Here is a 21777-nt window from a genome sequence, read left to right as displayed (position 1 = left end):
GTGCATGGCAAAGGCTCAGAATTATTTTAAATTGAAGTTCTCATTCATACCCTTCCCTCTCACAAATGCAATAAACTTATGAAAAACAGTAACAGTGCTTATGGCAATTCACCTCGATTTCATCTCTTAGAATTATGCCAAATAACTCATCTCAAAAAACCAGAAAAAAGGAAACCTATAGCTTTTTAGTTCTTCATGAATAGCAGCTGAAGAAATAACAAGCCCCTAAAATATCTACCAAACCTTTGCTGTGCTTTCGAGACTGCTCAGCTCTACTTAAGTGCTTTATCATTTTGGTGATCATGTAAGTCACTAAAATTTCTGACTATCAGAAGCTTTAACGTTCCAGAATTGTAGATAAAGGACTATGAACTTGCATTTAATGATTTTTTTAAAAAAATCTAATTCTACTTAAAAATTTTAGAAGTTCCTTTAAAGAGAATATTCTTCTAACTAAAGCCAAAAATTGTAATAGGCACAGAAACTGCCTAAACTAAGTGACAGAGTAAGACTTTCCTCCACACAAAGTAGCCACCCAGAGAAAGGGATGAAGTATCTGCAGCCAGGAAGGACATCTCAGGCTCCCTGGCAGGGCAGAGCATGGCTGCTGATTGAGTTCTTAAGGAAGCCCACGGCCTTTAGGACTGATCAGTCCTATTTCTAAGACATGGTAATAAGATACTCACTTTATACTGCAGACCTACAGACCAGTTCAACAGCTACTAGCCACATGTGCCTCAAGTTGAGTGTTTTAAACCCTTTGGTTCCTCAGGTGCACTAGCCATATCTCAGTGCTCATGTCATACGTGGCTGGTGCCAACAGTCCCAGACGGCTCCTGTCCAGAACATTTCCACAGGGACAAAGTCCTAGGGACCCAGTGCTACCAAACATTAAAAACACTTTAAAGCTATAATAGTTAAAATACCATAGTATTAGAGCCTAAAAAGTTTTGTAAATAGACCCAAATGCATACAGGAATTTAGAATATGATAAAACTGGTTTTTAAATCACCAGGGAAAAGAAGAATTGTTCAATAAATGATGTTAGGGCAATGCTTACCATCTAGGAAAAAAATAAAGTTGGATCCCTATTTTATTCTTACATCAAAATAAATCCCAGGTGCCTAAAAAACGTAAGCAATACATGAAATCATAAAAAACTTAGAAGAAGGCCGGGCGCGGTGGCTCATGCCTGTAATCCAGCACTTTGGAAGGCTGAGGTGGGTGGATCACTTGAGGTTAGCAGTTGGAGACTAGCTGGGCCAACATGGTGAAACCCTGTCTCAACTAAAAATACAAAAATTGGCCAGGCGTCGAAGCACGCCTGGAATCCCAGCTACTCGGGGAGCTGAGGCACAAGAATCACTTGATCCCGGGAGGCCGAGATCACACCACCGCACTCCAGCCCTGGTGAAGGAGAGACTGTCTCAAAAAACTTAGAAGAAAATTTGGAAGAATTTATTTAAAACAATGTCACATAAGCGAGCATTTTTTTTTTCCAGCATAATACAAAACTCAGAAGGCATAAATGAAAAAAACTGACAGATTTGATCATGTAATAATTAAAAATTTCTACATGGCAAAAAAATATCAAACTAATAACGAAAGATAAGCTGGGGTGGAAACTGTAAGACACATGATAGAAAAGGGACTTAAAGAACTCTGACAAATCATTTTTAAAAAGATGCACAAATTAGGCCAGGCACGGTGGCTCACGCCTGTAATCCCAGCACTTTGGGAGGCCGAGACGGGTGGATCACGAGGTCAGGAGATTGAGACCATCCTGGCTAACACGGTGAAACCCTGTCTCTACTAAAAAACACAAAAAAAATTAGCCGGGCGAGGTGGCGGGGGCCTGTAGTCCCAGCTACTCAGGAGGCTGAGGCAGGAGAATGGCGTGAACCCGGGAGGCGGAGGTTGCAGTGAGCCAAGATCGCGCCACTGCACTCCAGCCTGGGTGACAGAGTAAGACCCCGTCTCAAAAAAAAAAAAAAAAAAAAAGATGCACAAATCAGTTGTAAAACAGGTAAAGGGGCCAGGCGCGATGGCTCACGCCTGTAATCCCAGCACTTTGGGAGGCCGAGGCAGGTGGATCAAGAGGTCAGGAGATCAAGACCATTCTGGCTAACACAGTGAAACCCCGTCTCTACTAAAAATACAAAAACAATTAGCGGGTGTGGTGGCGGGCGCCTGTAGTCCCAGCTACTCAGGAGGCTGAGGCAGGAGAATGGCGTGAACCTGGGAAGCGGAGCTTGCAGTGAGCCGAGATCGCGCCACTGCACTCGAGTCTGGGCGACAGAGCAAGACTCCGTCTCAAAAAAACAAACAACAAAAAACAGGTAAAGGATGTCACTGCGGTAAATGCTAAAATGTTTTGTCCTAAAGGAGTGCTCCTAACCTGCTGTCTACTAGGATGAAACCCAGCACAAGATCACCGGTGATCCACAGCTGCTCTCCCTTGGAGAGGAGGTTGGCGCCATGTGGAGGAGGTAGGGTCAGACGGCCCGGCCCTCCCTGAGACTCACCTGCGGGTAGGCAGTCCCCATGCCGGAAAGCACCGCAGACAGCACGTCCCTGCCCCTGTCCCCGGCCCGGCTGCACACCGACAGCTTGAGCAGGTCCACCACCACACGGGTGTCATCCGCGATCAGCAGACTGGTGAACTCATCCAAGGCCTGAGGCTCCAGACCCGCTGCTTTATTTTGGCTTTCAACATCCTAAGTCAAATGACATCCAACAATTAACATGAGGAATGATATGTTAAGAGATAAAGAATCACCAGTTTACCCACAAACTCAGAGAACACATGTATACCAACAACTAAGAAACTTGAAGGTGTTTAAGACCTTAAAAAAACAGATTAAGAAATGATGGCCCCTAAAATCTCCACCAAGCCATGTACTCTGTTTTCAAGACCAATGAACTGTTGTATTACCAATAGCATTTATCAAAAAGGGATGACTTAAGCTACAAAGAAATGACAATTTATTATGGGGTCCAAGTTTGGAGCACAGGCAGATACTACAGGGGGAGTTTTGGAATGAAGCTGCATCCTGTATAATCTACCCATAAGGTATGCTTGGAATCGTTTATAAACTACATTTGTATTCTATAGTTGTATATATTTTGTCTAGATCCTCTCCATAATTCTTTCCTGGAATCTTATTTCAAATGACTCACTGGCATGTAACAAGCTCTCCACAGTCTCTCTCCCCTTGGTTTCACCGAAAACATCATACATAAAAGTCTTCTCATTACCACTCGTGTACTTCCCATTCCTGCCCTGGTAGCCTAAACATACTGCATCTTGATCCTTCACCTCCTGTCCTTGTTTGCTATGAGCCAATCCACAGCATCACTGCACCCCCGCTCCCACCCCACGGAGGTGCCTTGCCCAGGATGGCCGCCCCCCTCCCTGGCTTGTCAGCACACAGGAGCCTCCCGGAGGGCAGCGTCGGGACTGAACTTGGGGAAAGTGGAAAGGCCCTTGTCAGAGCCAGGGACTTCCACTGCTTCTGACCCAGCATGGGAACTGCTGTACGGAGCAGGGGTATGTCAACCCCTTCTCCTCCCCCAGGCACAGTCTGGCTCCCCAGAGGAAGAACAAGAGCCAGGGAAGTGCCTCTTTTCTCTCCTGCTTTCTGGACCTCAGCAAATCCAGTGTGACTCTTTCCACAAACATAAACAAGCTGGGGGAAGGACAGCCCCACATGTTCCCCTTAAGGGGAACATGACCCAACCAGGGTCCCTGGATTTAGGAACAAGGTTCTTCTCCCTTTAGGGAAACAGATCTTGCTCCTGCCTCTGCATGGAGACCCAAGGAGTAAGTGAAATTCATTATAAATGATGACATTCCAGAACATAATTCACTGAAGGACAGCAAAGCATTCGGCGAAACATATCAACAAGAATATCTTTAGTCTTGAGATTGAAATGTACCTACCATTTTTTTTCATCCTGTCTACTAGGATGAAACCCAGCACAAGATCACCGGTGATCCACAGCTGGTGGATCAAAAAAATTTTTTTTAATGAGGGTGTCTTAAAAACATGCACACACACAAAGAAAATATGTCTAAAAGAATTGCTAAGGAAGAAAATCACGAGTGGCATATCCTGAAATATGAATTATAGCTTAACACTAATATTAAAATTTCTTTGCCTTAAATTCATGAGTCAAGCCAAAATTGAAATAATAGAAATACAGGGTTACAACTTGGATAATGCCTATGTCTTATAAATAAATTGGGGGGAAAGAAATCATATTAACCTTTTACCTAAAAACAAAAATGTTGCCTTCCTCGAGTAAGTGCTGCATTAAATCCTCAAACCAGGAGACTGCCAAAAATGAGAAGTTGATTCCAAGCACCTAATTCATAAATAGAGGCTTTCTTTTTACCATGGATGGTTATCAATAATTTCCGTAGGACATATTTTCTGCCAGCAGTAACAGCATAATAAATCAAGGGTTCCAAATGTAATTAAAAATAAAGTGTTTGTCCCCAAGGTGGGAAGGCTGGCAAGGGAGTACACATGAGCAGGGGCTGGCCTGGTGTGGGGAGCACCCTGGCGGGCTGGCAAGGGCATCCGCACATGGGGGGTTGGAGAGGGAGGGCCAGGCCAAGTGAGGAAGGTGCCACACTCTGGGTCAACATGGAGGTGGTAGGAGGGCCAGAGGTCACGTAGGGTGACCGTGGAGTGCCAGAGGCTGTACAGAGGAAGAAGGGTGCCCACCACGGAGTGGGGGACAGCCAAGATCGGAGGTTGATTATCTAAGGGGACTGAACTGTAAGTAAACAGCCTGGTGATGACAGGAGCCAGGTTTCCCACTTTCAGAGAAGAAAGTTATAAATACAGAAAGAGTGAAAACTAGAATGAATCCTAGTTGGATTAGAATCAATCATATTGGTGTGAACCGGTGGTTTTCCATATACATAAATTTATAACAACATAAATACTGATGTGGGCCAAACACGGTGGCTCATGCCTGTAATCCCAGCACTTTGAGAGGATGAGGCAGGCAGATCACTTGAGCCCAGCCCAAGACCACCCTGGGCAACATGGTGAAACCCTATCTCTAAAAAAAAAAAAAAAAAGAAAGAAAAAAATACAAAAATTAGCCAGATGTGGTGGTGCATACTTATAGTTCCAGCTACTTGGGAGGCTGAGGACGGCTTAAGACCAGGAGGTTGAGGCTGCAGTGAGCCAAGATTGTGCCACTGTACTCCAGCCTGGGCAACAGAACAAGACCCTGTCTAAAACAAAACAAAACAAAACACTGATGTATGTACCTACTATGTTACAGGCACACATATTCATTCTCTAGCTCTGTCACCCAAACAGCGACAAGCACACGAAGGGCCCAGATCTTGACCTCTAAATGCCCTTCTCCACCAGAAGAACTAGGACTTGTCAGAGAAGTAACTGATTCCTATGTTGGAGCCTAAAACATCTTGTTGAACCTGGAATTTTGTGTTGTGCCAAAAAGGAAATACTCAAAGAATGATGGGAATATGCCAGAAGAGCAGATACAATTCTACCAACTACTTAAAGAATTAACCCCAGTCCTTCACCAACTCTTCCAAAAAACAGGAGAAAGGAACACACTCCAATCTATGAAGCCAATATTGCCATAATACCCAAAGCAAAGACATCACAAGAAAACTACAGAGTCGTATCCCTTATGAATACAGATGTAAAAATCTTCAACAAAATAGCAGCAAACCAAATCTAGCAACATATAAAAGCATTCTACACCAAAAAAATATGGAAAGAGGGAGAGTAGGAATAAGCCCTGTGGTACTGGACTGGAATTAAAAGTATTGATTTGGGCTGTTAATGGTTTTTATTATATAGATAAATGCAGAAGGATAAATAAATGCTCGTGTGTATAGATCTATTTGCTGAGCGGGCCTAACCAACCACACTCAGTAACAATTAGCTTAGCAAGCACCCAGATCTTGGTTTCCAAATCCTACAAGTCACTAGCAGGAACCATGGCTTCTTGGAGAAATGGCTGATTCCAGGCAGGGGCAGGGTAGGTGAAAGATGAGTCTTGAGCACACTGTTGTGCCAGAAATGAAGGAAGACCCCTAAGAATTACGGGGACACATCAGACAATGGAACCAGTCCACAGGGTTCCCAATGACCAGTCCACGCGAGTCCCAATAACCAGGTCCCAATGACCAGTCCACAGGAGTCCCAATGACAGGAGTCCCAATGACCAGTCCACAGGAGTCCCAATGACCAAGTCTGGGACAATTTGGGTGTCAAATAATGAGAGTAACAAATGTCACTATTTGACTAAAACAGGAACTCCTGAATCTACACAATATAAACAGACAGACAGAAAGGTAGGTAGGTAGGTAGGTAGGTAGAAGACAGACGGATGAGACGGGAAAGCCTTCTCTTGCAAAAGAATGGCAACAATTACAACCAGAAGTAACAATAAATGTGAAAAATGAAAATGTGACAACCACCACAGTAATAATGGATTCAGCTAGAATCTTTAAGATGCTAAAAACTGGGAGGTAAAAGTATAATGAGGAACAAGACATTGACATAATCTCAAAAGTGTCTCCCCATGAGTACTAAACACACTTACTGATTTCCAGTGGAGAAACTTGGCGGAGACTCTTAACCAAGTGATAAGCTATCTCACCAATGATGCAGCAAATCAGAAATGCCCGAGTGCCAGCACAGGCACTGAGAAGAATTCTGCACCACTCCTGCGCTAGCTCACCAATGATGCAGCAAATCAGAAATGCCCGAGTGCCAGCAGAGGCACTGAGAAGAATTCTGCACCACTCCTGCGCTATCTCACCAATGATGCAGCAAATCAGCAACACCTGAGTCCCAGCGGCGGCTCTGAGAATTCTGCACCACTCCTGTGGTGTCTGTCAAAACGAAGGACTGTTCCACACTGAAGACTAAAGAGGCAGTGTGCAATCCTAGGTTGGGTGCTAGACCTATAAGGATACTATTGGGATGATGAGCAAAATCCAAATATGTCTGGGTTTGAAAGTAATCCTGGATCAAGCTGTAGTCCTGACACTCAAGGAATATACGTGGAAGCAGGAAGCAGTGACAGGGACTGTGTCGGCAGGAAGCGGTGACAGGGACTGTGTCGGCGGTAAGCGGTGACAGGGACTGTGTCAGCAGGAAGCAGTGACAGGGACTGTGTCGGCGGTAAGCAGTGACAGGGACTGTGTCGGCAGGAAGCGGTGACAGGGACTGTGTCGGCAGGAAGCAGTGACAGGGACTGTGTCGGCAGGAAGCGGTGACAGGGACTGTGTCGGCAGGAAGCAGTGACAGGGACTGTGTCGGCGGTAAGCGGTGACAGGGACTGTGTCGGCGGTAAGCGGTGACAGGGACTGTGTCGGCGGTAAGCGGTGACAGGGACTGTGTCAGCAGGAAGCGGTGACAGGGACTGTGTCGGCGGTAAGCGGTGACAGGGACTGTGTCGGCGGTAAGCGGTGACAGGGACTGTGTCAGCAGGAAGCGGTGACAGGGACTGTGTCAGCAGGAAGCGGTGACAGGGACTGTGTCGGCAGGAAGCGGTGACAGGGACTGTGTCCTGCAACATCCTCGCAAACGCGTCAAAGATGCTATAACAAGTGGAAAGCCCAGGGGAATGGGATAGGAATCAACTGTGTTCCACTCCTAAGTACTATTCCTACTTCTGTGTACATTTAAGACTATTCCACAATACAAAGTTGAAGAAGAATGCCTCTTCACCTCTTTGGTTTTGGTCATGGTTTCTGCAATGATGCTTGCGGCTCCCAGGTCATCCGTCACAGGGATAAATGGCCGAGCGGAGGCTGAGGGGGCCGATGGAGTCACTGCAGAGGGGGTCACCGCATCCTCAGAGGAAGCAATCTAGTCGAAGAATGCACAGTAGGCGACGTAAGGGGAAAAACTCAACAACATAACATATTTCCTACGCAAGTCCCAAATGCTTTATCTAAAACTACTTGGACTGTTTAGAATGTTCCAGAGTTTACAGAGGTAACATGCTGCCTACCTGACATAGCCACTACCACCCCCAGTTGGGCCTACGACAGTTGTGCAAAGTCAAGTACACTCATAGTTTCAAGAAAAACTATTAATATTCACAGCAGGTCCATGAACCAGACTAAAATGAGTTCATGTTATCTTCAAGTTGGTTTTTTCCCCCAAAATAAGTCACTAAAATTCTTGACCATCAGAACTTTAAGGTTTCAGAATTGCAGATAAAGGACTGTGAACTTGCACTTAATGATTTTTTGAATTAGATTTTTTTTAAAAAAAATTTTTAAAAAAAGATTTTTCGAATTAGATTTTTTAAAAAAAGAAATCTAATTCCACTTAAGCACTTTAAAAGCTCCTTTACAGAGAATATTCTTCTAAGTAACGCCAAAAATCAAAGTGAGAGGCACAGAAACAGCCTAAACTAAATGACAGAATGAGACTTTCCTAGACACAAAGTAGCCACCTTTTACCTTCTGATCTAAGGTTGCTTTTACCTCTCTCTTTTCTTGCCATGGATTTGGACTCAGCCTGTCTTCCATATCAACCGCCAGCATGCATTCTTCTCCATTCATGGGACTAGCCATGGCAGACGCGTCGGACGGGGCCGCGGAGGAGAACGAGGGGCACTCCACCGGGGCAATCATGGCAGCTGGCATCAGGGCCCCGACAACAGCATCTCTGTCAGGACACAAAGCCCGGCCTGGGGTGAGCTGCCCCTTCTCCACAGCACCACAGGAAGTGGTGAGGCAGGACTAGCACACATACTGAGGCATTTCCTCATTTTTATTGAATATATGTAAAAGAGTTTTGGAAACTAAACATTATTACCTGTATCCTTGGGCTAATAGCTAAAATGTTTACTCTGGATTTTATTTATTTGAAAAACCAGAGTAATAGCAGGTGAAAAACTGCCAAACATAAAAATCAGACCAGAATGAGACTCTGGCTCTCCCTGAGAAATCCTCTTGGGCTGCTGTGAGAGCCTGAGGGCTGGATAATTGACCAAGAGGCAATTTTGTGTTTACTGAAAGCCACATACTGGGCAGCTAGGACTCAATGGCCTCTACTGAATGACTGTTTTTGTTCTGAAACTAATTTTCCTATGTAAATACACCCGTCAGGTCCATAGGTGTGATACATTAGTAGATTGGCAACTTATCTAGGCTGTGGAAAAGCAGCAGAAAAATACTGCAAAATGCCGCATTGGCAAAACTCAGCCTTCTCAAGTGAGCGAAGGGGATGCTAAGTCGTCTTAGACATCACTATAAATTAGTATCACCTAATTCTTCTTTTCTTCCCCCAAATATTAATTGTTAGAGTCTACTGGTCAAAAAGAATAGTGAAAATGTTCAAGTTAGTTTTCGAATTCATATTTCAATGCCCATTAAAACACACACGAAGATATGATCAATTACCATCAAAGAACACGCGACTTACAACACACAGCATTTAAAGACAATAATACGACATTCTTGGAGACATCTGATCAACTAAAAGAAAAAAAATCACATAATTGCAGAATTTCAAAAATTACTACAGAACCCTACCTGGCATACATGATTTGCAATGCTGTAAGAATATGCGATAAGGCCTGCTGTTTGGCCAGATTTCCATCCAGTGACAAGAGAATCTTGGCGAGAGAAGGGCGATTCGGCTTAGAATTACTTGCACCACTTATTTTATTACTGGCAGCAGAAGAATCGGCATCTGAAGGCACGCCTATAAGGGAAAAATAAAATGTGCATTTTGTTTTTAAGATCACAGTTTCCTCTATTTCTGTAAAATCTGACCTTATAGGTTAGTTCCAAAACACACTGCAATCTGCATTTTGCTATTTCACAGAGCACCTATTAGGCTCATTCACAGGCCTTCAGAATAAGAACACCACTTATCCATACTTTGATAAAGAAGCTATTTTCAGCAAAATTTCACTGTAACTGTAAAAAGATGTAGATGCTTATATAAAATGCACTTACAAACGTTTATGTTATATACATATAAGCTATGAAAATGCTACAATTACTACCTGTGTTTTCTTAGCCTAGTAAGGCAAGACAAAAAAGAATACAAAACAATAAAGAGAGAAGATATTCACCAATAAAGTCTCATCAGGTTCGCTTCCCTGCAAACTCCCAGGTCTCCGCAGGGGGAGGGAGCCAGGTGGAGCTGGGACATGTGTCTGTGTCAACTCATCCAAATTGATACACAGATTTAATGCAATTCCTACCAGAATTCCCACAAGAGTTTTTGTCAAGATTATTCTAAAATGTATATGGAAAGGCAAAGGAACAAGAATAGAAATAGAAAAATAAGGAGGAGGAACGAGTCTACCCAATCTCAAAAGTTGTTGTAATACCATAACCAAAACTGTGTGGTACTGGCATAAGAATCTACGGAATAAACAGTGAACCCAGAAACAGAACCACACAAATACGCCTCACTGACTGTTGACAAATACACAAAAGCAACTCAGCGGAGGCAGGACAGCCTTTCAGCACGTGGTGGTGGAGCAACTGGACGTCTGTAGGCAAAAAACCCAAACTTCAGCCTAAGTCTACACCTTATGCAAAATTAAATCCAAATGGATCATGACTTAAGTAGAAAATACAAAACTATAAATCTTTTAGAAAAAAATAGGACACGGTCTTTAGGATCTAGCACTAGGCAAAAATAGACGACACCAAAAGTATGACCTACAAAAGAAAAAACTGATGAATTAGACTTCATCAAAATTAAACACTTTTGTTTTATGAAAGGAAATGAAAATACAAGCTAGAGATCAGGAGAAAACATTTGCATAACACACATCTGCCAAAGGACTAGAAATATCTAGAATATATAATGAACTCTCTAAACTCAACAGAAAAAAAAGCCAATTAGAAAAGGGCATGAAGACATATTTTACCAAAGAGGAGATACGGACAGTAAACAAGCACATGAAAAGATGTTTAACATAATTAGCCATGAGGAAAATATAAATTCAGATCACAATGAGATACAATGACCTATCTACCAGCATGGCTACGTTTTAAAAAGATGGTGAGGATATGGGAAAAACTGGATCATCCTCCACTGCTAATGAGATTATAAAATGGTACAGCCATTCCAGAAAACAGTTTGGCAGTTTCTTACCAAACTAAACATAATTACCATATGACCAGCAATCACACTTTTGGGCATTTATGTCAAAGAAATAAGAACTTATTTTCACATAAAGTGAATTTTCACATCCACCTGTATATGAATGACATAGCAGTTTTATTTGTATTAGCCAAAACCTAGAAATAATTCAAACGCCCTTCAATGGTTGAGTATTTGATGGAATACTGAACAAACTATGTAATATGTAACAACTTGGATGAATCTCCAGAGGATTAGGCTGAGTGGAAAAAGCCAAACTCAAAAGTTATACAAATAATGTGACATGAAAAGAGCTATATGTTAAGAAGACACTAATTTGAACCAGAAAGGAGAAGACGAGAGTCAAGCTTTATCTTCATCTACGCCAGAAAAGAAGACAGCACAGGAAGGCGAAGTCACTCGCCTCAGTTCATACAGTCAGTAACTAACACAGCCAGAAGATCACATTCCAGTTATTCATAAAAGCAGATGCTGCTAGAGAAATGTGTCCTCTAGACATTTCTAGCTGGAGAAATGTCCCCTCCTGAGAGATAAGGGAAAAAAACAAAATATTTGTATGACAAGATGAGGTTCACTTAAAAAAAAAAAAAAGCAATTATATTTATTTCTACATGCTAGCAAGGAGCAATGTGAATATTCCCATACAATAGGAAAAAAATGATATTTTTAAAAGACCATTTAATAATCTGAAATTCTTAGAGATAATCTAACAAAAGATATGCAAGACCTATACAACATTGGGACTAGAAAACATTGCTGAGAGAAACTAAACACCTAACAAATAAAGAGAAACACTGTGTTCATGGGTTAGAAGACTGAATACTGTGAATCCATCCTTTCCACACTGACTTACAGAATGAATGCGATTCACAGCAAAACCCCAAGCAAGCGGTTTTATAAAAACCGACAAGCTCGGCCGGGTGCGGTGGCTCACGCCTGTAATCCCAGCACTTTGGGAGGCCGAGGCGGGTGGATCACGAGGCCATCCTGGCTAACATGGTGAAACCCCATCTCTACTAAAAATACAAAAAATTAGCCGGGCGCAGTGGCGGCGCCTTTAGTCCCAGCTACACTGGAGGCTGAGGCAGGAGAATGGTGTGAACCTGGGAGGCGGAGCCTGCAGTGAGCCGAGATTACACCACTGCACTCCAGCCTGGGCGATAGAGCGAGACTCCGTCTCAAAAAAAAAAAAAAAAAAAAAAAAAATGACAAGCTCATTTTAAGTTATATGGAAATGCAAAGGGACTACAACAGCCAAAATATATTTGAAAAAGAACAAAGCGAAAGAACTGTTGCAACTTGAGTTCAGGTATTTTATAAAGCTGTAGTAATCAAGACAATGTGACATTGCCACCAAAATCCAAATAAAAACAGTACTGAGAGTTCAGAAAGAGATCCATACATCCATAGACAACTGATTTCTGACAAAGGCAAAAGGCAATTCAGTAGGAAAAGCAAAGTTTTTCAACAAATACAACTGAAACTACTGGACAATCAAGCCAGAAAAAGCCTTTCAATCTGAACCTCCCACCATACATAAAATTTAATCAACTGGTCATAGATACACATATCTAAAAACTTCTATAACAGAACACAGAAAGAGAATATAATCTTGAGTGAGACAAAGGTTTTGTAGACACAACATCAAAAGTACGCTCTACAAAAGAATAAAATGAATAAACTAGGCTTCATCAAAATTAAAAACTTCTAATCTTTAAGATTCACCTATGAAGAGAATAAAATGACAAGTCACAATGACAGAAAATATTAGCAACTTATATATCAGGCAAAGGACTTGTAACCCAGAATATATAAGGAACTCTCAAACTCAGTGAGAAAACAATCAACCTACTTAAATATGGGAAAAGACTTGAACGGACATTGACCAAAAAAGGTATCTAATTCGTAAATAAACAAGATGCTTGAGATCATTAGTTACTAGGGAAATACAAATTAAAACCACAATGAGATACCACCATACATCTATCAGTACAACTAAAAGACTGAACATATCAAGGGTTGACAAAAATGTGGAGGATGTGGACCTCTGGAACATCCACTTTGCAAAACAGTATGTAGCGATCTTAAGAAGCTAGACATACACCTACCATATGATCCAACCACTCTTCTCCTAGGAGTTTACCCAAGAGAATTTCAAGTGGATGTCCATACACAAACTTGTATGGAAATGTCCAATAGCAATTTCACTTGTACAGTCAAAAACTGGAAATAGCCCAAACATTCACCAACAGCAAATTGCATTTGTTTATCTTAAGATGCTATTCAACAATTTAAAAAGAATAAACTACTGATACATGCAACATAAGTGAATCTCAAAATTATTATGCTGAGTGGAAAAAGTAAGATTTGTAAAAAGAGTACATGCTGTATGATTCCATTTATAGTAAGCTGTAAAACATGCAAACTGGCCTACCACAGTGGCTCCTGCCTATAATCCCAGCACTTTGGGAGGCCGAGGTGGGAGGATCACTTGAGCTCAGGGGTTCAAGAACAACCTGAGCAACATGGCAAAACCCTGTCTCCACCAAACAAACAAACAAAAATTAGCCTGGTATGGTGACATGTGCCTGTAGTCCCAGCTATTCAGGAGGCTGAGGTGGGAGCTGCAGTGAGCCAAGATCATGCCACTGCACTCCAGCCTAGGCGACAGAGTGAGACCCTGTCTACAAACAAACAAACAAAAACCCAACCAAACAACAACAAAAAGAAAACATGTAAACTGATCTACAGTGACAGAAATTAAGTTGGTGCAAATGGCAGGAACGAGGAGGGGAGTTAAAAGCAAAAGGGAGATGGGTACAAAGGGCCAGAGAGAAATGCTAGAGTAGTGTATGAGTTCATTATCTTTGATTGTGGTGATGCTTTCATGGATCACATATATTTCAAAGTTGATCAAAATGTATACTTAAAATAGATGCAGTTTATTATATGTCAATAATAACTGAATAAAGCTGTTAAAAAATACGAAAGAGCCCACTACAGTGCCTGTATCTCTCAGGCAATTAGGAGTCCTGTTTACACACAAGTACAGCGCTGTGAGTTTACCTGATCATAAATACAAGAATCAGCAACATACTTTCTTCTACAATTTTCATTCCAGCATGGATAAATCGCATGAGAGCACACCCTAATTCTTCTGTGTCTTTAGATTCATAATGCAGTTAACACAGCACTACAACCTCTAATGTGTTGGCACAATTAAATAAATCTGTAAGGTTGCTGTAATCTACAGAAAAATCTCAGAGAAGACACAAATCTGTGTTACCTAAATAGGAAGCACCTAAAGGGTCTCTTGCAGTCTGGAAGAGGACGGGCTCGTGGACAGAGGGCGTGGCCACATCCACGGTTGTCCACGCCACACTGTGGGACGACCCGCAAGCCACGCGCGTGATCTTCTGGCCTTCTAAGCCTTGCACGAGTGTGGGCTTCCTGTTAACCGTGGTCGTGCCATTGCCCTGCTGGCCATGGTCATTGTCACCCCAAGCATACACCTGTTTACGAGGGGGGAAAATGCTTATAATTTTTCAACATTTCAGGACATTTTCTTTAATGTAATTTTTACTTCAAAATGCTTAACGTGTATGCCACGGTAGTTGAAAGAATTGAGTTCTTAAAGGTGAAAACAAACCATTTCACAATCTTACGAAATGGCATCAGTGTACAACAATTCTGAAGAAAATCTAACCATGAAAACGCTTGATGATACCTATAAAAGGAGTATTTTCTTAATATTAATCCAATTCTGCTTTGTTGCAAGACACACAGAAGGTCCTCTCTTCAACTAAGTGCAATAATTTTTTTCCCTGTTATTTTGCAAAGAAAAATGACCAAAAACAATATGCTCATTTTTCAAGTAAGTTGCTTCTTGGCCTTGTAGAATTATAAAGTATAATTCATTTTGACTCAAAAACAGTAATGGTAATTTTGCTTTCATAAATAAAATTTTAAATTGAATATCCACAAGCCAGTCATAGGACATGCTCCCACAAGCAGAAGAAACAGTAACACTTGTCAGGCAGTAGCTCTGTCTCTAAAACGAGGCATGGATCCCTCCTCGCCAGTTAGCAATTCTCTAAAGGAAAGTCTTGCTAATACCTTGCAGTAGGAGCATCTTCAAGAATAACAATCTTTCCACACACTTTTCACGCAGACTTCAGAATGGGAACGTGTCTTTCTGAGGACCCCGCCCCCCAACCCCTGCAGCCGACCAGGCAGATACACCAGTGGGCAAAAGGGACGCGTCCTGCCCTCATGGTTCTTCAAGCAGTAAGATTCGGCTGATTTCATCAACAGCTGCGATTTCAACAGGACGAGCACCATGTCGTGACCCCCAAGTCCCCCAAGTCAGGATGGCACGCCACCCCCAGGCCACCTGCAGCCTTACCTGCCCTGAGTCCGTGACCGCCAGGCAGTGCAGGGCCCCGACAGCCACATGCACGATCTTCTTCCCTCTCAGCCCTTCCACCACCTGCGGTTTCCGCACGTGCACGTCAGAGCCATGGCCCAACCTGAAGTAATCCCCCTTTCCCCTGGGAGAAGGCCAATGGTGGAGTGTTACAATACGTCATGGTCTGACAATGCTACACAAGAAAACGATCGGTCTCACATCTTTCACAGCCAGCTCAATGACATCACACACAGCACTCAGCGTCTTCGAACTTACATTCAAAATCATACACCATTAATTCAAATTAACTTATTAAGTCAGCTGGGAAAAACCTTAATACTTTAATACATGTTTTACGATATTTAAGTTACTGTTGTAAGTTTTCATATAAAGAGACTGAAAATAAGACACACTACTGCAAACACTTATCCAAAGTACTACCTGGTATACACCTTTCTCAAGCTGCCTCTGGTCATGACAGTGGCACTAAGGCCTGACACACCATTCAAGGCCAGTCTGGGCACCTGCTCTTTTGCACATTAATAAAATAAGCTTTTACAAGAAATACATGTTAACTTTTTCAGGATCAAAGGATTCAGAAGGTTATTTTGCTCTCATTTTATCCTTAGGCTTCAGCAGAAGAAATCTTTCCTATAAATCTCACCCAAACAGGAAAGGTAAGTGGTCTGAAATTTTTCTAGTATTTTCAAAATGACCCAGTTACAATGGGAAATTTCTTCTTGTACTATTGTCACTAATCCCCACTCAATATCCTTTAAAGGACAAAGACGCATGCATAAGTAAGAACCTGACAGGTCACAATCACGCTGGGGTGGGCCTGGCACGAGGCCCACGTTCCCCGCACGCATCTGCACAAGCACGCACACTGTGACAGGGAGGATGTTTACGTACCATGTCCACACCACTCCAGACTTGGTGAGCGCCAGGGAGAACTGAGCTCCACACTCAATCTGGCACACCCCCTGCCCATTCAGTCTCTCAATGTTCTGGGGAATGTTACAGCCTTCACTTCCGCCCCGGCCCAATTTTCCAAAGTCACCATCACCCCAGGAAAATACCAAACCTAGGTTTAAGAACATACATATACTTCAGGCCAACGCTTCATATCATTCTTACCCACCCAGGAGCACAGAATCAGGCCAGGCACTCACCTTCATCGGTCAGAGCCAGGGTCTGTGCGTCCCTACTCCCACAGGCAACCTGGATTACTCTGTGACCAAGAAGGACTTTCACCTACTCAATTACAAATTTAAAAACAGAATCAAGCACAGGCACGGAGAAAGCAAGGGATTTCCCAAAGACAAAGCCAACCATGCACACATCTTTATCAACTTTCCTAGACTCGAAGTTTAGTTTCTCTTCAAATCTTCAGATGGTAAGCTTTCTGTAAGCAACAAAAATGCGTGTAATCACCATTTTCGGCTTTAGCTGGGTCGTATTATCCCCATGTCCCAGCCGGCCGTACTCGCCGAGGCCCCAGGTGTACAGTTCTCCACTGGATGTGAGGGCCGCGCTGTGCGAGCTCCCACATGCGATATCTCGGATTCGCTTGGTTTTCAGGGCCTCGATCAGCCTTGGCTTGTCACAGTTCCTACAAGAAGAAGAAATCAGTTCCCTACAGTCAATCCATCCCTTCTTAGAGACGAAGGAAAAAAGACATCTATACTGATCCACATGTAGTCAACACAAGATCCACAGATCAACTACCAAACCTTAAGCAGAACCGATAAGACCAAAACACAAACAACCGTGTTAAAAAAAAATTGTTTAAGATCCATTTCCATAACCTATTCCAATTTTCTGCAAAATAACTTTCAAGAGTATCCGTAACAGTTTCTTACTAGCAAATGAGACTAAAGAAAGTACCCTTACATTCTGCTGAAATGTCCAAGTTTTCCGTCGTCACCTTCGCCCCACGAAAACACTTTTCCATCGACAGTTAAAGCCGTCGCGTGCCGGCCACCTGCAACATGCACAAATGTGTGGATTGCCAAAGGGCAGGGTACAGAGAGTCCACAGCATAGCTCCCTATTTTGCCTGGCATGTAGCACACACTCAATGAGTGTGAGCTGAATAAATGAGTAACTCAACAGGATCAACAGCGGAGTTAGCAGCAAAGCTTTCTGGGACATATGTGTCAAATAAGTGAATTTTTACTAAACTACAAATTTAACTCTAGAAAGAATTTGCAAAGAGGCAAAATAATACTGATTATTAATAGGGTTCCTATTATGTTAAATACATGAAAAATCAAAATTTAGATGAAAAAAGTAAAAATAATTTGTGATTAGACAAAATGTAAAAATAGTGTCAATTTAAGCTTTTGAGAACTGTACCTCAAGAGTGAATTCAATCATTTGCATTAGCATTATACCCACTCTTCCCAAAACACGCCAGTTGATGCTCTTTCCCCAGCATGGAATATTCTCAAAGTCCATACAACCTGCCTCAGGATTAAAGGCATGACCACTCCTACACAGTGAGTTCCTGCCAACTCCTGGGCTTTGAGAACATCACAGCAGACCAGGCTTGTAATCCCCCAACGCTCATTCTCCCCCTTCCTTACCAACAGAACCCCCATGTAAATGTGCTCAGCTAAACACCACTTCCCAGCCTCCTCTACCCCCAGGAGATGGTGCGTGAAATGAGTGGGGCTTCAGAGGGGCTCTGGAGAGAGGGCTGCATGGGCAGGAGGGCACACTATGTGGTGCCTGCCTCTTCTGCCAGGCCTGGCCCTGGACTCTGGGGGCCAGAGCTAGTCTAAGACCATCTTCCCACAAAGGGGGACACAAAGGACCAGCACTCCTTATAGACACAGCCCTGCTGGATGGACTCTAACCCCACCTCTGGACTTTTACAAAGGAGAAAAGTAAAACTCTGCATTGCTTAAGCCACTATCATTTGGATTTCCTGTTACGCGGGTGACACTGAGCCCCGTTCAGCATAGGCATGAACTGAATTAGAACTTTGTGTCTAATTCAGTTCCGTTCCTCAGAGGCCTAGCACAGTGCTTCCAAAATAAACACTCCCTACACTGAAAGAGTGGTCTGTTTTTTTTTAAAGGATCTTTCTAATTACTTGGGTTCATAGATACTTTTGGGAATCTGAAGAAAGTTATAGACTCTTTTTCAGAAAAACAGCCTGCTTTTAGGCAAAGAACTTGATTTGGCAGCAATAACTAAATTCTAGACCACCTAGAGATTTACATTATCCAATTTTTATTCCTACTAAGTAAAAACTTAAGAAAGAATGTAAGGACACCAATTAGGGCTTTGGTTAACAATGGAGCAAGAGCAACAGGCTGATCCACACAGGCCTGCTGGTGCTTGGTTTGTACCTGAGTGAACAGCCACCTTCTTCACCACGTAGCTGCTGAGAGCTGTGATCTGCCGTGGGATGGGAACCGTCCCGCTGGAAATGCCCAGCCCCAGCCGGCCATTCGTGGCTTCTCCACACGCGTACACCTTCCCTTCCACAGTCACTGCAAGGAACGACAGCCAGGAGAGGACTCACTTTTCACAACAGTAAAAACTTTTCTGTTTTTTGGTGCCAAGCATAATTTAAAAATTTTTTAATATTAGAATAATCATACCTGCAAACAAACTTTTAGAACCACCAGCCACCTGTACCACATTCAAAGCAGACAGTGTCTCAGAGAACGAAGGAACCTTTATCTAGAACAGAATTTTTTTAAGAAAAAAAAAAATTTTACTTAAATGTTTAAAATTATGTTACCTTATTATATGATACAAGGAATTACAGTCATGCACTGCATAACATTTCACTCAACCACAGGCTACATATACAATGACAGTCCCAGTAGATCATAATGGAGCTGAAAAATCTTTACTGCCTAGTGGTGTCCTGGCCATGACAATATCAGAGTCCAACCAATTCCTCATGTGTCTGTGGTGATGCTGTGTCAACAAGCCTCTGTGCTGCCAGCTACATATCAACAATCCCTAATACCTCATAATGATAACAGACAACTGCTACTGGCCTATACATTCACTATGCAATACTTTCTATCATTCTTTTAGAGTGTATTCCTTCTACTTTTTTTTTTTTAAGCCGACTGTAAAACAGCCTATGGCTGGTGCTTCAGGAGGGATTCCAGAAGGCACGGCCATCATAGGAAAGGACAGCTAGCTCCTTTGTGGGGGTGAAAGAGAAGTAACACTATGATCCTAGCGAGGCTAATGTATGTGTTTCAGTCTCAGCTTTTAATTAAAAAGTTTAAAAAGTAAAAGAAGAATGTAAAGAAAACATTTTGTACAAAGCTGTGTTTGTGTTTTAAGCTAAGTATTATCATAAGAGTCAAAAAGTTTTTTAAAAAGCGAAAAGTTCACAAGTAAAAGTAAAGTTACAAATAATTTATTATTAAAGAAAGAAAAATATTTTTTATAGAGTAGCCTAAAGCATATAGTGCTTCTAAAGTCTATAGTAACGTGCACTGACTCACCCAGAGCAACTTCCAGTCCTGCAAACTCCATTATTCATGGTAAGTACCCTATGCAGGTGTTCCATGTTTAATCTTTTACACTGTATTTTTACTGTACCTTTTCTATGTTTAAATACACAAATGCCATTGAGTTACAACTGCCTACCATATTCAGTACAGTTACATGTTGTAACTGTACTAGGAGGAGCAACAGGCTATACCATATAGCTTAAGTGTATAGTAAGCTACACCATCTACGTTTGTGTTAAGTACACTCTGTCATTTTTCAACAATGACAAAATCACTCTACCAAAACTTTCTCAGAATGTATCCCCATCATTAAGTAACGCATGACTGTGCTACTACTCTGTATGTTTACATTAACCAGAGGCATTGGTTATCCCTTAGAGATTCACACTAGAGTATTTTAAAAATGAAATGATACACTGTGATTTACTTTAAACCAGAGTTGGGGGAATGAGAGGACAGAGACAGAAAAACGTAGACAGCTGCTGGTAACTATGGAAGCTGGTATCAGGGACATGAGGGTTCGTGATGCTATTCACTCTATTTGGGTACATCTGAACATTTCCATAATAGAAGGTAAAAAATAAAATACAGTTGGTCCTCTGTCTCCATAGATTCCATATCCATGAATTCAACCACCCATCGATTGAAAAGATTTTTTATTGTACCTATACTAAATATGTACAGATATTTTTGTTGCCATTATTCCCTTAACAATGTAATATAACAACTATTGACATACCATTTACATTGTGTTAGGTATTCTGAGTAATCTGAAGATGATATACAGTATTTGGGAGGGTGTGCATAGGTTATATGCAAACACTACACTGTTTTATATCAGGGACTTGAGCATCCACAGATCTTGGTATCCACAGCAAGTCCCGGAAAAAATCCCCCATGGATACTGAGGGATGACTATGCATATAATGTAAAGATAAACACACACACCTGTAGACTATATCTTATTTCAAGTCATGTCCTGCTCATTCTCTGATTCTGACTCTGACATCTCTAAGAAATTATATACTTAAATTTCCCATTGTAGATGGATGTAATTTAATTTAAAATTCCTAGGGCCCTTTGTCTAAAAAACCCTTTATGATTCCATGGGTGAAACAGTCACTACTGCAGTGGAAGAAAGGATTTTCATCACAACGGTGGAAAGATGACTCCGTCCTTGAAGTGAAAACTCCATGTAGGGCAGTGAGCAAGGTCATGGGCTCCCACCAATGGCCTGCACCTCAGGGACCCCGGGACAGCTCTGCACTCCCACAGCTGAGACACTCACAGCTCACTGCCCACTGTCCACTTCCCAAACCAAGCTCAGGGGCATTGAAACACAAATACAATTCAAGGCTGCTCCAATACAGATAAAAATTATTACACCTTGAAAGGAAAGAGTTCAAATGAATGAGTTCTAACTTTATTTCTCAGCTTCTCAACAGGGCAGGCAATAAGGAAAATGTATGATGTGATGTCTCACAGAATACTAACAGGAAGCCTAAGTTCATGTGAACACAGAGAGTGCCTCTGGGCAATAAAATTTAGAGGAATTTGCTTTGTGGCTCCTCGGCCAGGAGACACTAAGTAATATAAGGAACGCCAAATTCAACTCCAATTTAAATGCATCATTTCTTACACCTATTCTTTTCAAAATATGGTCTTTTTCTTCTAAGCAATTCAAAATACAAATTAACCTTTCATCCCAGTACCTAGAGGATGAAGGA

At 42.1% G+C, this 21777-nt stretch overlaps 1 protein-coding gene across 7 annotated transcripts in view; it reads right to left on the bottom strand.

Annotated features, from left to right (window-relative positions):
• The window catches only part of LOC103245991 (E3 ubiquitin-protein ligase HERC2), a 219985-nt gene that overhangs the window by 48956 nt on the left and 149252 nt on the right, over positions 1 to 21777 (bottom strand). For all 7 annotated transcript variants that reach the window (XM_008017306.3, XM_073011972.1, XM_008017312.3 and 4 more), the window contains 12 exons: positions 19172 to 19253; positions 18917 to 19060; positions 17452 to 17542; positions 16993 to 17170; positions 16731 to 16812; positions 16471 to 16642; positions 15556 to 15700; positions 14437 to 14662; positions 9557 to 9728; positions 8504 to 8687; positions 7737 to 7877; positions 2526 to 2717 (listed from right to left, as the gene is read on the bottom strand). In XM_008017306.3, the coding sequence (XP_008015497.3) occupies positions 2526 to 2717; positions 7737 to 7877; positions 8504 to 8687; positions 9557 to 9728; positions 14437 to 14662; positions 15556 to 15700; positions 16471 to 16642; positions 16731 to 16812; positions 16993 to 17170; positions 17452 to 17542; positions 18917 to 19060; positions 19172 to 19253 (1809 nt within the window). The remainder of the gene's footprint in view (positions 1 to 2525; positions 2718 to 7736; positions 7878 to 8503; positions 8688 to 9556; positions 9729 to 14436; positions 14663 to 15555; positions 15701 to 16470; positions 16643 to 16730; positions 16813 to 16992; positions 17171 to 17451; positions 17543 to 18916; positions 19061 to 19171; positions 19254 to 21777) is intronic.

This window comes from Chlorocebus sabaeus, chromosome 26 (genome assembly GCF_047675955.1).
Source record: "Chlorocebus sabaeus isolate Y175 chromosome 26, mChlSab1.0.hap1, whole genome shotgun sequence".
NCBI classification, from domain to species: domain Eukaryota; kingdom Metazoa; phylum Chordata; class Mammalia; order Primates; family Cercopithecidae; genus Chlorocebus; species Chlorocebus sabaeus.
This window is presented reverse-complemented; position numbering and strand designations above follow the sequence as displayed.